The sequence below is a fragment of the Charadrius vociferus genome, unplaced genomic scaffold (genome assembly GCF_000708025.1).
Source record: "Charadrius vociferus isolate BGI_N301 unplaced genomic scaffold, ASM70802v2 scaffold472, whole genome shotgun sequence".
Lineage (NCBI taxonomy): Eukaryota > Metazoa > Chordata > Aves > Charadriiformes > Charadriidae > Charadrius > Charadrius vociferus.
The window spans coordinates 310,035-324,489 of record NW_009647735.1 but is presented as its reverse complement, the minus strand read 5'-3'; the positions used below and the strand labels follow the sequence as shown (position 1 = coordinate 324,489).

The 14,455-nt window shown below is 42.9% G+C and overlaps 1 protein-coding gene across 1 annotated transcript; it reads right to left on the bottom strand.

Moving 5' to 3' along the window:
* Nucleotides 1–611: 611 nt before the first annotated feature.
* LPAR4 (lysophosphatidic acid receptor 4) lies at nucleotides 612–13,776 on the bottom strand. Its single transcript, XM_009881674.1, has 2 exons — nucleotides 13,602–13,776; nucleotides 612–1,985 (listed from the first exon to the last, which is right to left on the bottom strand). The coding sequence occupies exon 2, from the start codon at nucleotides 1,830–1,832 to the stop codon at nucleotides 786–788; it is 1,047 nt and encodes a 348-aa protein (XP_009879976.1). The 5' UTR covers nucleotides 1,833–1,985; nucleotides 13,602–13,776; the 3' UTR covers nucleotides 612–785.
* Nucleotides 13,777–14,455: the final 679 nt, after the last annotated feature.

Genomic DNA, 14,455 nt, shown 5'->3' with positions numbered 1-14,455 from the left:
TACCAGAAATAGTCACATATAATTTCTGGTGCATAAAAGCCCAGATATGACAGACAGAGCAATTGTGCAGTCTTTACTTCTCCCTAGAGGTGGCATTTAAAATAAATTAAGACAGCTTAATCTGACAAAAATGAAACTTCTTTCAAAACTGCATTGTTAATTATCCTTTTTTCTTATTTTCTCTTCTATCACCAAGCAACTGTGTTGCCTGCTTTCAAAGTAATTATTTATACTTCAAACCTCTCCATACAATAATTTCAACATGCCTGTATCTAGTAAAACCAGGAGGTATACTCTTGCAGTGAATAAGGGAAAGCCAAAAGCTTTTATTATGCCTTTTTAAGCAAACATACATATTGTGTGAAGTTACTGAGTTAACATATGATGATGTATCTCCAGAAGGCATGAAATATTGGCAGATATCTCTAAGAAAATTAAATTTTCTGTTTCCCAACTGGTCCCATGTCAACTGCTGGGGGGAAAAAATGCCAAATGTTGGCATCTTCTCATTAAAGAAGTTGTACTGTTCCCTCCTTAGTTGCTGCATATGTTGTCACCCATCCATAATCTCCAAAGGGAGACCCATCTGGATTTTTGTATTTCACGTTTGCCTGTTGTGTCTGATAGGACCATCCTGCTATAGATTTTTGTCTACCTGTGTCGTTATCCTCCAGCAAGTTTTCTTCATTAATACCATGTGTCAACCCACATATTTTGAAACAACTATTTCACACATGGTGTTAATCAAAAGTTAATGGGGGATAACTCCATGTGTAAACATCTCACTAGAAATGCGATTCAGATGTTGGGTCTCCTCCATTTGTAATAGCCTGGTCACTTATTTCATCCTGTGGTGCTGGTAGTGCAGTCTTTGTTAGAGGTGTCTCAGTCTTGAAAAGAGAATCCATTTTTATCTGGGTTTTTATGTTGAAAGACTTCTGGAAGGATTCTGATGTAAAGTAATAGATGAACGGATCAAAGCAGCAGTTCATTGTTGCAATGCACAATGTGATTGGGTACATTGTCCTTGCAAACCTCTCCAAGGAGCAATTAGCTATTGCTTGGGACCGCACAAGAGCATATAAGAAGAGTATGGAATTGTAAGGCACAAAGCACACAACAAAAATGGCCACGTGTACAATGATCATTTTCAATACTTTCTCTTTGTTTGTCCCAATCTGAGACAAGGTGGCAGGTTTCCGCAGAGTCCTGAGAACTAAGGAGGAGCAGGTAAGGTTGAGTAGCAAAGGGATTATGAACCCTACCACTTCAATAAATATAGTGATCTTAGACAGATAGGTTTTCCAGATACGTTTGGAAAAACCTTCAAAACAGGTTGTGCTGGTGTTGGAAATGTTGGTTGTGGAGAACAATGAAGCTGAAATTCCACCGCTGAGGACCAGTGTCCAAACACCAGCACAGACTATGGCAGAATTTCTCCTGGTCCTAATGGTGCGAGATCGGAATGGATAGACAATAGCAAGGAAACGGTCAACACTAATGCAGGTGAGGAACAGCATGCTCCCGTAGATGTTAGTGAGAAATGCTGTACCAGAAATCTTGCAAAGGCTGTCTCCAAAAGGCCAATGCCTGTTGAAATTATAAAAAATTTTAAAAGGCAAAGTGAACACAAACAGCAAATCTGAAACAGCCAGGTTTGTCATGAAAATGGCTGTTTCGCTTCGCATTTTCATCCGAAAGCAGAAAACAAAGAGGGAGGCACAGTTAGTAATCAAACCAAGGATGAAGACCACGCTGTACACGGCTCCATACAAGTTGTATTTAAAGGAATCATCTGTCAAACAGGTATGATTGTTGCTGTGGTTTCCCATGCCAAGTCTGGGATGTGCTTCCAAAGAACTTCAAAGTCTACTTCAGTGACATCCATAAAATAAGGCAGTGTTCTCTTTTCTTCCCGAAGACACACATTCCAGGAAGGTTGCTTGATACCTTGCTACCACATCTCCATCATGAATCCTTTCATCCTAAAGGAGAGAGAAATAGATGCCATCAGTCTTGCAACCTCCTATCACCTAAAGTCTCTGTGCAAGGGAACACATACTTTCCTTTCCAAATGAATGGATACGCAAACAAGACCAGTAATTAGTTTTCAAGGTAGTCTTTATAAGTTCCACTATTATTGGGATTTTTTCATAGTTGAACACAGTAGTTACTGTACTCAGCCTTTGCTTTCTGTCCCCCGTTACTCCCTAGTCCTCCTATTGGAAGGAGAGGGAGCACTAATTCCAACTTTCCGCTTGGAAAGGTTTTTCTTTAAAATTTGAGATGGAATTGGCCCAGTGTGTTTGGGAAGAAATTAAATCATGGACTCACGATATTGCCCTGGTATAGAATCAGTCTGAAATGTTCACCTAAACTTGTGATGAGGAGAAAGAAGCTGAAAATTTTAGTGTTTGGTTTTAACTGTGTAGAAATGAAAGTTCTGTGGGTTTTCAACTTTTTTTTTTGATGCAAAAGTATTAAAAAAACCCCAAACCTTATATTGACAAAGCGCTACTTTGCCTTTTTTCTACTGGAAAATAGGAGTATCCTCACACATGTTTTTCAAAGTGGAAAACTGAAATATTGTATTTCAGAAATGTTTTTCAAAAATACTTTCCAAAGTTGTTTGCCACTTTTGGAAAATGTTGCTCCCCCCCTTAAAATTTATGCAAAAATGGTATTCCTTTCAAAAGGACTTTTCTTACAAATGTAAAATGCTTTGCAAAAAGGACTCCTCTAAGTTGTACTGACAGCTTCATTTCATTTCTACTCTTTGTCAAGGTTCAGAGCCTGAAATATGGGAAATCTTACACTCGTTAGATTTTTGGCCAATTCAGCAAGCTTTAGAGAAGTGTAGAGTTGAAGTAAGCATGCTGTCTGTTGGAAATGAGTGCTTTCTGAACTGTCTGGATGTTCTCTTATTGCTCATGTAAGTATCATTTTTAAGGCCTGGGAGAACAAGCAGTTGGAAAGTCTCCCTCGTTGGAGTGAGAAGGGTTTGTGAGTCGGAATGTGGGCGCAGCAGTCGGTACATCTTGGAAATGTGGAGTGAAGACGGATGATTAGGAGAAAGACCTTTGCCTTGTAAAATACAGCAAACCAAATACAAAACAAAGTTTGTAATCTTGTAATCTAAGAAACAGCTTAGTAGCTACAACTGTAGAGTAATTTAGAGATATTAAACCCTTGTGAAGAGTAGGTTCCTTTCCAGAAAGCGATCCTCTGACAACACAGTTTCAACAGCAAACATATAACTGTGCAAGCTTGTGTTAAAGGTTGAAATGGCAACATATAAACAAATAAACTGGGGAAGAAAGCATGGAATCAAGACAATTTGGGATGCAAGCTGATCTGATTTTTGAAAATCAAATCTTTTCCATATGTTTTCCTACTGGGAAAGCTCACACTGACAATTGTTCTTGCATGCAGGCTGTCAGTGAGTCAGCTGGTAAAATGTCAAGTGTTGAGAAAGATGTGATAGCCATGGCTTTGTCAGATGGAAGGTGCAAGTTCTGCCCTCACCTGGGAGTGCCCGGGCAGCTCCAGGCTTTACAAAAACCAGCGCTGTGCCCCAGAGAGCAGGCAGCACCTCGCCTGTGCTCCTTACAGAGCAGTTGGATGTAAAGCAAAACAGCAGGAAGGGAGGATCCCCAGATCTCACGTCTCAGCAAGATGACTTTCTAATGACTCGAATCTTTTTGACATCCAAAAAGATGACTTGGAATTATTATGTCTCTCCTGTTGGGGAGGGTTCATGCTCTCTGCAGGCCAGGGCAGTGAAGTGGCGCTTTGTTGGGGGATTTGCTGTTCTGGCTGTGTTTGCTGTGCATGCCTTGAACTACCAGAATTCCCTCTGATTTTCATAGGCAGCTTTGCTACATGCTCTTCACCCAATTTAGTAAATTCTTCCTTTGTTTTACTTGCATTGTGAGTTACACGTTTGTGATGATATCCTGCATTAGCAAATGTTCAAACCAGAAGTAGATACGCCCTTATCTGATTGCTGTTGATTGTGTGGCAATGACAGAGGAGACCGAGCCCACACTGGGGTTTTCTCTACCGCACATGTAATCCGGCACTTCATTATGCAAACTGTACAGGGCTTTGGGGACAGACGGGCTGTGTAGGGGGAGCAAAATGTTCCTTGTACCCCTTTGTGCTTTTGCACTCCTCTTGGTTTTTTACCTACTAAATTCACGGCTAAATGAACTTTCTTGTGAAATGACCTAAAAAAGGTACCAGACATTTAAACTTATGAACAGGATAGTAGTAAAATCTCAAAGGTGCACTTTCTTTGAATATGTGGCAATCTAAATGAGCAAAGGTCTCACCTACAAGTTGAAATGCCTTTAAGCAAGAACTTAGTTGGATTCAAAAGCGCCCATGAGCTCAAACAGGAATAGCTGTGCCTCTTAGCTCAACCCACAGCCTCACACATTAAATTCCTGGCTTGTAACTCCATTTCAGTAAAGAAAAAGACTACATGTTATCTCCATCAGGACCAATTTTTTGTTCATACTGAAATGTTACCTCTATAAGTAGATCCTTTTTTTTTCTGCAGTGTGTTTAAAAAAAAAAAAAAAAAAACCACCAGGTGTGCCAGACTCTCCTGGTCCAGGCTTCGTGTCTAGGTCCTAACTGGGGAGGTCTGAAAGGGATTGGGTGTCCTTTGAAACCTTATGTGGCCACGTGTCTGGAAGGTTGATGGAAACCCCAGTTTTCAATCTGTGCAGAGTCCAGTATTCTGGCTGTTCCTCAAAACACAGCCTGACGCAGCAGGTTTGAAAGGCGGTTTTGAAATGCTTACCTTTGCTACTGGGACAAGTGGTTGTTGCCAACAGCCTGACCCAGATAGTTGTTACAAAGGAGAAAAGATGCTCAATCACTTGATTCTTTTTTCCCTGCTCTGCATCAGACAGCCATAAGTCAAGTACCTTTTTTTTTTTTCTGGCCAGCAATTGTGTATCTAACTTACGGTCTTTAAAATATAAGCCTGTGTTGTTTACCTGTCTAACACTGAGATGTTTAAACAAGTTGACAAGTCGCTTTGAAACTCGGCCATGTGTTTTAAATTCTGCAGCACGAGTCTACAGATTTAGTTTTCTGAATGTAAAATTTGCTTTCCTTCCTTTTCACTAAGGATTAAAGCAGTAGGACGTTCTTCATGTACACCATGTTCACCACTGTTATTTCTTGCTAGGAAAAAAACCCTAGCGATACATTTTTAAAATGCTGAGTTAAGTGTATATAAAGAAAACCACTGTACCGGTGTGTTTTTCAGGCAGGCCAAAACTTTACATCCGGTATCTGAAATGGGGGTCACAAGGGGAGAAATGTATCTGCTGTTGTCAAAAGTGGTACCATAAGAGAACATACAGCCTGTTTAATGTGGTAATACTGAGAATATTCTCTCTCACAGCAGGGATGGTACAAGCAAACATCCAGCAACTGTCACTTACTCGCGTAACTTTACTATTCTCAGAGTTATGAAGTGGTGTTCAGCAGAGCAGCTGACAGGGTTTGCTCCAATTTGCCTTTTATTGTAGAGATATCCCCTGTCCTACATGTACAGAAAATAAAGGAAAGCTTCTACATATTACTTACTATGTTGTACAAGTATCCAATTTACAATTCTTTTATTTCCTCCTCCTGGCACCCCAAGAAATCTTCAAAAGAGACAGTTTACAGCTTAATTCAGGCCAACCATTTGTTAGTATAGAAAATTACCGTAGGTAAACAGCATGCTTTAAAATCAGATTCTGTAATTCCATTATGGCTATTCTTTCTGCTTCATATGCATCTCAATCTTTACAAGTCCATGAAACTGAGGTCAAAAAAAAGTGTGACATTTTAGACTGACATTTTTGCATCTTCACTTTTTTTTTCTCATATGAGATGTAAGGTGAATGTCACTTTATCAGTCTGAATATGTAGGACATCCTGCGTCTGTGTTCATTTAAATAACTAAACATTGTAAAGCTATTTCTTGTGAGGTCTGATACAGACCGAACATGAAAGCCCTTCAAATCTGAAGGATCTCTTTCTAGATTATCACTATGTGTACTCAGGTTATCTCTAAATCTTGAGATGCAAAGGTTTTATGGGTACAGAAACCAAAAATTGATGGATCCAAAGGTGGGAATACTTGACTGGGGGGGCGGGGGGGGGGGGGGTTCTCTGTGCTTTGTCCAGAAATGTCTCTAGGTTATGGCAGCACTTGTTGTGTTTTGATACGGCCTCAGCCCCTGACCTTGGAAATAAATAAGTATTTTCCTTGGGTACAGCATGTGCTTTATGCCTTCTCTTGACAAGAACTACATTCATTAGAGAGTTTTCACTTCCCTGTTATTCACCCAGTTGGTACAACGATCATATGATGTGTAACTCGCTCCCACCACAGACCCCAAGGCTTTACAACCACAAACTATCATTTCTTCGATTTCTTGGGTTTTATTTCCCTCCTTCATTCCACTTTAATTATGCAGAAAGCTTAAAAAAGGTTTTGTTGAGTTGGGGGTGGAGGGTAGTTGTTTGTGTGTTTGGAAAATTTTTGCATAGGTGATAACTCTGCATAAGGTTATAGGACTTGGATTCTTCCAGACCAGTGTTAGTACTATAGGTAAGGTGAGATATGCTGCAACTGTTTGGATAGGGACTTAATAGGTAAATAAGAAACTTTTTCTCCCTGAAAAAGCAAACATTTCTGACAATTCTATGACAGTGTAACGAGTCTTAACACCACCAAAATATTGTGTCTAAAGGCTTACAAATGTTCACTTTGAAAACCACAAAATGTGAATTCAAAGAAAGCAAAGCAGTGATAGAAAAGGCAACAAAACCGTCTTACCACTGAGTTCCCTGCTGCTTTGCCACTCTTGCAATACCTCAGTGCCTGCAACGAGATCTCCACTTACTTTCTCTTTTCAATAAATATTTCACTAGTTATTTTTGGTTGCAAAGAACTTTGAAAGCATTAACTGAAAGCAGTCATAAGAACAAACCTCTAGTTTGGGGGAGTCTGATTGCTGGCTTTTCCCTTTTTGAGGCTGACAGGGCAGTAACTGTGTTGCACAGTGATGCTGGTTCCGTTTCCCAGCAGCGAGGGCTTACGGAAAGCCGTACCTGTGACAGCAGGGATCGCACAACCTGGCGGCTGCTGCTGCAGGGGAACGGCTGCGGATGGGGAATTGCTTGGGACACCAAGTTTGGAGTTGGCTTTTAAACTGACCAGCTTGCCCAGTTGCTGTGAGCTCTCCATCCTCCCCAGAGCTTCCTGTAGTTTCACAGTAACCTTCGCCTACGTTTCTTCCCTGGTGCGGTAGGAGCAGGAGAAAGGGCGGGATTAGATAGTGGAAAACGAAGCAGCTGCCTGTAAACAAAGCGCTATTGACTATATGAAGCGATGGAAAGTAGAAATGCCTTAATCTCTTTCATTTACTAATCCTAAGTGATGTATTTGAGAACAGTAGGAAAGAAGTAGACAGAAGTGTGACTTTGAAGTCCAGCAAAGGCTTCTGTAGCTTCAAAGAGCCATTCTTCCCTTCGTTTTATCAGAGTGAATGCCTAGCCGGTATGCTGCGCAAAAGGGGGACGTTTTCTGATGATTAGCATAAAAGACAAGGCAGGAAGGCTCTTATTCATGGCTTTGACACTTATTGTGCAAGGGTCTTCAATACCATCGGTACCTTCATTCCCCAGTGTTTGTCGTGGGTGTAATAAGGTCTCCTGTACCTGGTGGGAAGGTAAAATCCTGATTTACTTGTGATCATTTCAGGTTTCACCATCTGCTTTTCAAATCCTCTTTGATAGAAGAAAAACAAAACATGGGAGCCAGTGGGCATTCCCCATTGCTCAGCCACCAAGAGAGATCCCGGGGACCCTCTGGGACTAGGTGGGAGAGCACTGGCCAGTCCTTTCCTCCCTGCTTGGGGTGGCTTTGGCTCTTCAAGACCCTCACAGACCCTCCAAGTTCAACAGCTACTTTCTGTTGCCTGGAAGTTAGTGAATGAATTGCAGCATGACCCCAATTTAATTCTTCTCCAAGATGGAGCGGGGAAGTGGAAACCTGAGCCTATCGGACCTAATCCTAAAGGCACTCTCCTTTTTTCTCTCTCTTTTTTTTTTTTTTTTAATTGGTCAGCACTGCCGTTGTCTCCTCACTGTCCTGTGAGACTTACAAAGCATTTCCTGCTCATGGTGACTTCTCTGTGCTGTATCTGTTTTGTATTGAGCTAATTAAAATGTTTCCTTCAGAAGAGAATAGTGAACTGACTTACCCCATATTCAGACACTGATCCTCAGGGCATGACTCTCTTTTTGTTTTCACTGAGAATGTCTCTCTCCATTTACATCACCCCTTTAACCCTTAATGTGCTTTGGCCTTCCCCATCCACTACTGCCTTCAGAGGGTCTGGTCCAGAGTCCAGAAATTATGGAATTCCCCCCCAAACTTGCCAGCGAAGTTGGCATTATTTTACTCTTGTAAGAGGGACATTTTGCTTGCAAAGGAACCTCAATCTGATGATGGAGGACTGTAGGAATGCTGCTTTTTTTGACCCTCGGCTCTCTCACTAAGGGGAGATCACTTTATAATAGCATTGCCAGATTCAACAGAGATCCTGATAAGGGAAAATTTAGATGCGAAGCAAAAACCGATGAACTGATGAAAAGCAGAGTTACACTGTTTGACCCAGTACTTGAAGATTTACAGGTTGCTTTCACTCAGGAGTAGAAGTTGGTGATGGAGGTAGCTGTGTCTTTGATGTAGCCCTGTTTGTTTACAAAGCCTGGTTAAGAAAAAAACTAAAAAATAAGAGAGTCCTGTTTCCCTGAACCACTAGGGAATCCAACAACAGGACTTGGTTTATTTGCTTATGGTTCCAAAATGCTTTCCAGCCAGCGTCCTGCCCAAAAAGCTTCCCTTCTTTGCTTTCTCTGACACAATTTCCAGTGGTTCCTTGGTGATTGCTTGGCTTTTTGGCTTCTTGTTGCCTTTACTCAGCTCCTCAGGAGGCGCCTGCAGCCGCATGAAGCCCTTATTTCACCCCACCACCTTTGACTGCTCTCACCCAGGGCCGTGACTCCGGGCTGGCTCCTCCGCAGTCCCTTTGCTGAAGCAGGAGAGCTGAACTTTCACCTCTGTTTATCCAAAAATTATAGCCCCCCCTTGCATACATTAGCACCAACAAGCTCCCATCCAGCTGCCAGCACCGCAGCACAAACACCTATTTTGGCTTTTGCAAGCTAAACTGGGTGCAAGGAGGTGCAGCTGGTTTCCTTGAGGGTGCTGAGCCAGTCCTTCAGAGGGGCAGAAGGCAACTTGTCCTCTGCTCCACTGCTCAGGACCTTGAAGGATCTGTGCCCTGCATTTAGTTACTTGAGGGAGTTGATAGAACAGCTTTGTTTTCTCAAATTGCTTTATTTGGGGGGGGGAAAGGGGAAGCTTTGAGCACTCTCTTCTGACTGCAGTACAGACTGAGTGGGTATCATCAGCCTTAGTTTCATTTGCTCCAGTGGCCTGACCTCTGAGCACTGGGGATGGGTGGTCCCCTCCTGGAGCTGCTGGGCTCCCTGTTCTCCTCGGTGCACGTTTCTCAAGCTAGAAATTTGGAGGCATGACTGGGGTTTTTCATGTCATCTCACTCACCTCCCCTCTGGGGAAAACATTAAGGTCTTCAAAAATATTCAGTGGTGTATAATGAAAGCGTGAGGAAGCACAGCACACAGCTGAGCTGTTTTGCAGTAAGATCTATAGATGGTAAATTTGCACTAATGTGTTAAAATAAATAAGAAATTACTTTGCAATGCAACAATATCAAATCTCAGCTAGTGAGTGATGCTTCTGTAGTGAAGTTTCTTAGAAATCAGATTTCTAATGAGATGAGAAAAGGGGAATCACATTTTGGCATTGTACAAGGGATGCTGCTTTTATTGATAAATACGGTAATTTCCATTTACTACGTAAAAGTAAATGCATGCTGGGGTGAAAGACGGTGTGTTATATGCAGGTTCAAGAAATTAAAATAGGAATGTTATTAGATGAAAATAAGAGCTTTTGTTGTGGCTGTCTATTTGCAGGCATAATAGGTACTCAAAATATGAGATCATGTTATGTACAGAGAAAGCAATCTGCTCTGTTGCTAGCGCGCACCTTTGTCTTGGGGCTTAGGGACTGATGAATGTCCCTCAATTTCACTCGTCAAGATATAGAGACTTTCCTTTTTCTACAAAACAAAACCAAACTGTTACAAGTAATTCAGAAAACTTTCCCTGCAGCTGGGGTCAGCTAAGGCTAGTTTGGCTGCGAAGTGATGTGGATCTTTACCCCCTCTTACGGGACTGAACTGAGAAGATGGTGCATTAGAGGAAGTCTTGCAGAGCCACTGTCTGTTCTCGTGAATAAGGAGCTTCTATTTTCAAGGAGAGAATTTGCCTTTTGTGAAATGGGGTGGCTCCCCTTCCCTGAGACTAACTCAAATCCTTATTTACAGAGGAGGAGCAACGTGTGAAGGAGCAGAGTGAGTCTCTGCACGCACACTTGACCTGGAAAGACCTATTGAGGCTTGATGCATGCTCCAGGAGCCCTCCTCACCCACCCCTCAGACAGGACGACTCACTGGCGTCTCATTTGTGATCCTGGAGCATTGTGTGAGCCATCAGGCTGGGACCACCATGTCATCCATGTACACCTGGCCAGCAACGCTCAGCAATCGGTACCTAGAGCCCTGATACTCAAATACGCTTTAGCCGGATTTAGCTGCAGCCTGCACAGATGCATCACGATACGTGTGGCTGCAAGTGGCCACACTGTAGGTGCCAAGGCAGCCCCATGATAACTAAGTCCCAAACTGTTTTGCCATGTACTCCTCTCCCCAGGGAGCAATCTTCTCTCACCCTCTGTTGCAGAAACAACACGCTGTCCTACAGTGCACCCTTTCCCCAGGGTCTGGCCCAAGGTTTGGGTAAAATTGCTTCAATCCCTGCTCTTCTGCTCTAGCCATAAGGTCACAGGCTGGAGGAGGGCAACCATCTTACAGCTGGGAGCGCATCCTCTCTCTGGCACGAGCTGCAGCACTCGGGCACAGTGAACATTTCGATTGCTGCTTCTCAGAAAACTGGGAGGCGCAGGTTTGCAAGTGTATTTTTTTTTTCCCCCTCATTGCGATACTCTGAATGACAGTGATGGGTAGTTTCGTTCAGGTATTAGTTCTGTTTGTCTGTCTGAGTATGAGCTGAGCTCCTAACTCCAGAATTTGAAAGACAGTGACTTTCATCAATTGACCTAATGCCAGTTAAGGTGGAGTCTCATTTTTTGTCTCAAAGGATTAAAGAGAAATGTATGTTCAGCCTCCCCCTCCCTTCCTCCTTCCCATGTTTTTCAGGACTTTCTTTTAAAATTCAGAGGCTTTGAGCCCCTAAAGTACCAAGGTTAGTTTCCTTCCTGTTTTATTTTAGCTTTCAGAATGCAAGTAAAGGAAAGAAGATGGAAAAGTGCTACAAGGGGGAAATATCCTTATCACCGACCTGTGAACTTTGCACTTCCCATCCTCTGGGTTTTACTGTTCTGTTCATATAGGGAAAAAATATAAAAAAACACAATTGTCTTCTCTGAAACAAAGATTAAGGAGCGTCGTTAAAACAAACCCAAATCTTTTCTTGCAAATTCTTCTGCAGTGGGCTTAGATTGTGTTAAATATTATTTCTTCCAAACAGCTGCATCTTTAGATTGAGTATGTTGTTCATCATTCATTTTATTTCTGACACCAGTTTTCCTATCTGCTTAGAGCTGTATTTGAATTTTTCTCATGGAATTTTGCCACTGACCTTAAAAGGAGTAGATTTTAGTTATAAACAAAACCCAAAGTGAAAAATAAAATTTTTAAGTTTTGTAGTATAAAATATATAAATTACTTCCTAATTATTAATATAGTTTGTAGGAACCAGATCTCGCATTACATGAAGCTGAAAGCATGTATCATTGTAAGCTGAGAGTCTAAGTTTATGCCACAGTTATATACAACCCTTTCTTAAGCTTATATTAAAGTGTATTTATGATACTTACTTCAAGTACAAAAAAAAAAGCCCTAACCAAGGGCTATTTTTCACAAATCTGAAACAAACAGGGTTATAAAAGTCCTTAACTTGTCATCTGCAGTGATACAACGAGAATTACAATGTGAATTATAACAATTTCCCCTGCAACAATTTGGAGGAGTTGCTCATATAGTAATTACTTTCCAAAAACTCGGAGATCATCTTTCTCACTTTAAACAGAAACAGCCTCTCCCATCCCAACCAGAGCATAGCTCAAGTAAGAGGAATGAAATCTGCCTGTAATGAAAAAACATTGCTAATCTCCATTGAAATGTACAACTCGAGCCCATCCCCAGTTAGTTTTCTCCCACAGATTTGTCTGAGCTTTCAGATTTCAGGAAACACTGCAGTCCTTTTTTTCAGACTTGACATTAAATCTGGATGCTTTTCTGCTCCGTTAGAAAGTGAGGAAATAGAAACTTACCACGGCAGAGCGGCCGGGGCTGAGATCGTGCCCCCGCCTCGGCAGATTTCAGCCCGATTCCTCCCTGACAGCCCACATTTATCCTTTTTGTGTGCGTGGAACGCCAGCCGAGTTAGTCCCACGCGGAAGATCTGCACGCTCGGCTTGCGAAAAGTTTACCCCTTCATCTTTAAAATCTAATGCGACTGGCAGTTGTCTGCTTTCCTTTGTTCGGAGAGGAAACAAAACCGCTGAACGCTGCAGCCATCATGTCTTGGGAAACGGGACACAAGAATGGGCCCAATGTCTGGGCAGGGTCTGTGGGCAGGGGGAACTCTTGGGGGTCTCGATGGGAAACGCTTTCCATTGGGCAGGGATGGATTATTAGCGCCTGAGCCCGCCCCGCGCCCGGGTCTCCGCTGGGTCCCTCTCGCGGGGCTGTATTCCCGTGCGGAGCATCGCCCGCCCCGCGCCGCTCCCGCTGCAGAATTAGCGGCTCAGGGACAGCCCGACAATGGGTAACGCGGATTTCCTGAGCAATTAGCTGGCGGACACAGCCGGCGAGAGCGCGCCCGCGCCTCCTCGCCGCGGATGGTAATGAGCAGGGGAAAAGCTGGTTAAATCTCGGATTTTGCTTTGCACGGCTGTAATTGTTTTTCCTTCCACTTAAAAAAAAAAAAAAAAAAAAAAAAAGTGAGGAGGAAAGGGGGGAGCTGGGAATCAGGAAAGCATTGGGTAAGACTGGGAAGCTGCAAAGCAAAGCTGGCCATAAAAATCAAATATCTTTCTAAACAGATTTAGAAAAGGGTTGTTTTTTAGGTTGGGGTTTGGGTTTTTTTTTTTTTTTTTTTTTTTAAAATCTTCTGGGAGGAGCTGACTAAAACAGTCTGGACTCTTGTCCCCCAGCAGTTTGCTGTGAAAGCCCTGAGCTCCTGCTGGAAAACCTGTAGGCTTGCAAATGTTTAGGGACATAATTAAAAATACTCGAGGGAAGTGCGGCTGCTTTTGCCTGTGTAGCTCTCCCTGAGAGCCGCTGCTGCCTTTCAGTGAATCGCCTTCCAGCAGAGCCACTAGCTAAAAGCTTTTTATTTTTATCTCTTACCTTTAACATCAGCCCTTCAGCTAGGGAAGAGGATCTTCTGGCAACGGGAGTAATGCAGCAGACGGCTTATTTGCCTCAGCCTGTTTATGCCGTAGAGCAGCCGGTGCTCTTTTATTTCTTTTTCAGCCCTTTCCAGTTCCATAGGTCTGAAATCCCGGGTCTGCCTTTAGAGCCCAGCCTCCCACCTAACGTGTCTCGCTCGCATTGTGTTTGTCTCTCCTTTTCCTCCGCTCTTTTTGGCTGTTCCCACGGGCAGCCAAGGCCAGTAAACAACTCATTGTGAAGCTGGAACTAATGTTGTTCCTTGGGCTGGTGGCTGATGCAGCGGTCTCTGACTCGCTCCTGCAGCACACCCAGCTGCCACAGGCTTTTATCCAGTCCATGCAAATAACTTCCTGAATATCTCATATAACAGCCTGCAAAAGCTCATCCTCTGAGGGCTCACGGTTTAATAAGACGTATAAAAACACAAGCGTGGATTTGGATTGAAAATGATGAAGCTGCAGGTGTTTCCTGCTCCTAATGGTCAAAGGTCCATTTTCCCTTTTTTTAGCTGGTAAAGATGACAGACAATCTGGGTAAATTGTGAGGGAATGGCTGAAGACACTGACCATCATCATCACTTGTGTAAAAACGTGGGAGTGAGTATGGGGGTGGGCAGAAGGCTCACGCTTGCACCAGTATTACCAGTAAACTTGCCTAGAGGAACCAGCTTTTGCCCTCCATGGCTTGTGGGATTTTCAGGCTGGCGGCATCGAAATCCTGATCGCAGGGAGGGGTATAATGCGACTGCTTTTCACACCCCGGGGCCCATTCTTATGCGAGTGTGAGTGCTCTCAGTGGGGACCGATTAA

Coding starts and splice junctions, on each gene's coding strand:
- LPAR4 (XM_009881674.1), bottom strand. CDS start 1,832: ATGGGAAACCACAGCAACAATCATACCTGTTTGACAGATGATTCCTTT.